At 36.0% G+C, this 4,352-nt stretch overlaps 1 protein-coding gene across 1 annotated transcript in view; it reads right to left on the bottom strand.

Annotated features, from left to right (window-relative positions):
• Nucleotides 1-3,734: 3,734 nt before the first annotated feature.
• LOC119829726 (UPF0489 protein C5orf22 homolog) overlaps nucleotides 3,735-4,352 on the bottom strand; it is a 5,295-nt gene continuing 4,677 nt past the window's right edge. The window contains exons 3-4 of the mRNA XM_038352366.1: nucleotides 4,012-4,257; nucleotides 3,735-3,902 (exon numbers count right to left, since the gene is read on the bottom strand). Coding sequence (XP_038208294.1) covers nucleotides 3,807-3,902; nucleotides 4,012-4,257 — 342 coding nt within the window. The 3' untranslated portion in view covers nucleotides 3,735-3,806. The remainder of the gene's footprint in view (nucleotides 3,903-4,011; nucleotides 4,258-4,352) is intronic.

Genomic DNA, 4,352 nt, shown 5'->3' with positions numbered 1-4,352 from the left:
CAGATTCGAAATTCAAATGTAATATTTTTTTATAATTAAGTGTAACAGTATTTATGGCCAGACTAAGTATATAATAAAATTTGAGAAGTCAATTTTGACCTACTTTCCGGTAACAGAATGAGCTAAAATGTATTCAAGAGTATTCAGCTCATCTGATGCTAGATACTAAGTGGATTTTTTTTTTGTCATAGTCGGCAATGGAGCTTCTGGGTCGCCTGATGGTAAGCGCTACCACCGCCCATGAACACTTACAAAGGCATAAGGTCAAATTGCAAACCTTACGCCTCTACAAATGGATTGCCTACTTTAAATTGGGAAGGGATTAAAAAATTATTAACGAGAGGATTAAAGATACGGAGTGGGAAGGGTGAAGAAAAGGATATGGGCGTCCGGCTCCCCCACTCACCGAAACACAATAGCATGCTATTATTTCACGATGGTTTTCTATGGGGGTGTAGTACTTCCCCGATGTGAGCTGGCCCATGGTAAAAATATAGTGTGGATAGCGGAACTGCTCAACGGCGAAGAGCAAAGACAACAAACAAAATTGTAAATGGGAATAACTTGTTCTACTATTATGTACCTAACATAATAGAAAAACAGAAAAAATCAGACCAGAGACGATACGCATAAACAAAAATAAAATAAACTATAATAAAAACTATAACCACTACATACCACTATTTAAGAGAGATAGGAGGTAAATACATAGAATGTTACAGACACGTGGGAGCTGAGCACGCTTCGGCACGAATTGAGCCAGCTCGCAATAGGGAAGTATCATAGCCCCACAGAAAACCAGCGTGAAATAACATGTTGTGTGAGTAGGGGAGCAGGAGGCTCGTTTCCTTTTCCTCGCCCAAAAGTCATCAATGTTTTCCTTATCCTTTCATCGACAAACCACCAGCTGACCCAATTGGCCCGCAAAAAATAGATTTGAAACGGGAATCAAAGAGGAATGGATTCATTATTTTGTTTACAACCTGTTGGGAATTTTGTCTAGCGACATCCCTAACCCACATTTATTTAAGAAGGTTCTCCAATAATACAGTACGCATGAGGTAGAGTGCAACCCGTTGCTAAAAAGAATTTTATTGAATTAAATTGATGGTAAATTTTTGTACATGACAAATGCATGATGTAATTCAATGTTAGATATTATACTCGAGTATCGCCTCTTCGATATGCAGTTGACCCCAATCGCCCTCAATCGAAGGACTAAATTGTTTGGCCGATCAATGATGTTATAATCAAAAGTAATGCTTGATATTATGTATGATTAGATACCATTTTCCTTCGACTAAATTGCCTTAATGTTACCGCCTGATTGCGTGGGCGTCAAAACAGTACAAATGGTATTTAGCATCATTATCAGTCTTTTGGTTATACCTACTCTTCTCATTCTTAGAATATATTGCAAAGCTCGTCTTTGGTAGGTTTTCTTGAACCTCTTCAAATAGAGAGACAATTCTATACATTGTTTCTGACAATTTTATACCTTTTTGTTCAGAGTTATATTTTTCGCTATTTATTTATACATAAATTCTTATAATATAAAATTTTATAATCAACTTTTACAAAGTGTGAAAGATAATAATAATGAAAGCGACCCCATACGAGTCGGATTTGCTCACATAGGGTTCTTTACTATTACAAACGATATAAAATCACTTTTGTTGTAACTAATAGCGTCTACAGAAATACATCATCTGTGTAAATTTCAACTTTTCATCTGTCACCCGAAAAATTATTATCGGTAGTTTCCAAATAAACTTAGTGTAATCCATGTGGGAGTCGAGCTCGCTCCGGCACAAAAAGAGGCAGCTGGCACGTGAGTGGGGGAGCGACAGTCCCGTATCCATTTCCTTACCCTTCCTTGTCCTTTCCTTTATTTCTTTGGTCAATTCTTTCTATATCCCTTTCCATTTCAAGTCGACAATTTATTTGTAGACTCGTAAGGTCTGCAAAACAATCATACTTTGCTTGCTTCTACAAATGCTCATGGGCGTTGTTAACGCTCCAAGCGAGGTAGCAGCTGTACCACCGCACCCCAGCACCATTGATTGATGAAATAAAAAACCTAGCGTGGGTTCCGTTACGCCTAATATTAGACACATAATTTACCTACAGTACTTTCTTTTATTTCGGATGCTATAACGTATCATATTTATAGCAAAATCTCCTTATTACGAATAAATATGAATTGAATAATAACAAGTATTCTTTATTTGTTGTCGTTGCGTGTGAACATCGCTATTTCGCTAAGATCTCCTATCTCGCTGTCAGATAAAATTCAAAGACATGTAGCTTTGTATTTTTAAAGAGCAAAAAATGTTACCTTTTAAATTAACAAATTCAAGCTTTTCCATGTAAAGTGTCAGAAATCCATCTTTATCCATTTGAAACATAAGCTTCATTAGCTGAACGAATAAAAAGGACTATATACTACTAGAAACTTATGTATTGCAAGTTGCACCAATGGAGTCGTCCCTGTTCCAGTTCTCGGTACTAATTGACCTGACCTGACAATCGGCGACACTGACTCTCGCTAACAACTTGCCACTTCACAGCAGCCCTCTCATCGGACAATGTGAAAATCATTGAGCTAATTCATGGAATTGTAACACAATAGCTACTCGCTTTGGCTCTTTCCAGGAGGACGGTTTTCTTTCTTAATTCGAAACGTTAATATCCTAATCCAAGCGGAGACAAAACCAACTAAGAAAACATAATCAAAATCTTCGTTCTTGAGTTATAAGTGGTATAAATAACGCGGCTTTCTTTTATTATATGTATTTACCTTCTGTATCTTTTGACATGGCATAAAGCATTACAAATGTTTGAGATGCCATTTCAATGCAGTAGATGAGAGTTTTATTATGTCATAGCCAGAAAAGGAGCAGTTAGGGTTAAATGGCCTGATAATAAGCGCTACTAGCACCCATGAATATAAGCAGAGGCCTATGTTCTCTGCAAGAAAATTTCCAACTTAAAAAGGTGTCCCACACCTACTACAGAAAGAATCAATGAAGGGTATATAGGAAAGGACTGGGAAGTATAAGGGAAAGGATACGGGGCTCCAGCAACCCTACTCACCGAACGAAACAAAAGCTAATGCAATTTTCGAAAAATGTTGTATTTATGTGCACAAGAAACTTTTGGTCTTACTTATAGTACATTGACATGCGGATTACTATACCAATATCTTTATGTTAAATTATATTTCTCATTTATTATAAACAAATAAATTATTACAAAGTCAAACTGACATACTAATAAACGTATCGTAATGAACGTAGAGCTTTACGTTTGAATTGTGTTGTGCGGCGCTTAAAATTTATTACTCATTGTTTGTTCACAGATAAATTTAGTTCAGACGAGTGACAAACGTAAATATACAGAATAAAGTGGCACAACATAGTGTAATGAGAACGCTTGATGCGTTTGCGTATGCGTGTGCGAAATATTGAGTCTATTTATACGAATCTTTCTCTAGCCAAAATAAATACATAGATATGATGACGAAACGTGTAACATTGTAAAATGCAGGCGTGGAAAAATTTTAAAAAGCATAATTTCATCTTGTGAATGTTCGTTACACACATTAGAAGAGAAATATGGTAATGCATTTGGCACAAATTGAGTTTCTGCGCCGTAGTGACGCCGTCCTATGGATCCAAAATAAATAAGGAAATATTGTACTACAAATCTAAAACATATTAAATAACAAATTGGTTTAAAAAATGGCACTTTAATCTTACTTCATAATTGAACAACATAAACGCTAACATATAACGATAATTTTATTATTTTGTTTCCCCTTGTAGATATTGTAAGACCGGTTCTTCACTATCGTAGATTTCTTTGAGTATACGCAAAACATGTGATTGTATAAAGTCTACCTGTAAATAAAAAAAAAACAGATTTAGATTTAATGGATCTATTTTTTTGTACGAAGTTAGCTCATTATCTATATGTAAGTTTTTATAATTATTGCTAATTTAAACTTACTTGTTTAGGAGGACAATATCCATCATCAGTAGACCTGGCCAAAGTTATCAATACTGGTTTCGGTAGTCGTTCCAAAAACGGTTTTAGACAATTTTCAATGGTATTTTTGATTTCACTCTCAGTGCTAATGTGATGAGGGAGCCCTCCTTGATCTCTAGTACAGCCTCCCGCGAACACAGCCCACCAGTCGGGATGTTCACCTAATCTCTCGGCTTCTTTTATTATGACAGGAACTAAATTACATACCTAAAACATTAACAACCTGAATACGTTTTTCTCGAAGACACTTTCGCGTTTAACATTTTACGTTTTTCGCTTCTGGCTTCGCCCGCGTAGTTAAA

The sequence above is a fragment of the Zerene cesonia genome, chromosome 10 (assembly GCF_012273895.1).
Source record: "Zerene cesonia ecotype Mississippi chromosome 10, Zerene_cesonia_1.1, whole genome shotgun sequence".
Classification (NCBI taxonomy): domain Eukaryota; kingdom Metazoa; phylum Arthropoda; class Insecta; order Lepidoptera; family Pieridae; genus Zerene; species Zerene cesonia.
This window is presented reverse-complemented; position numbering and strand designations above follow the sequence as displayed.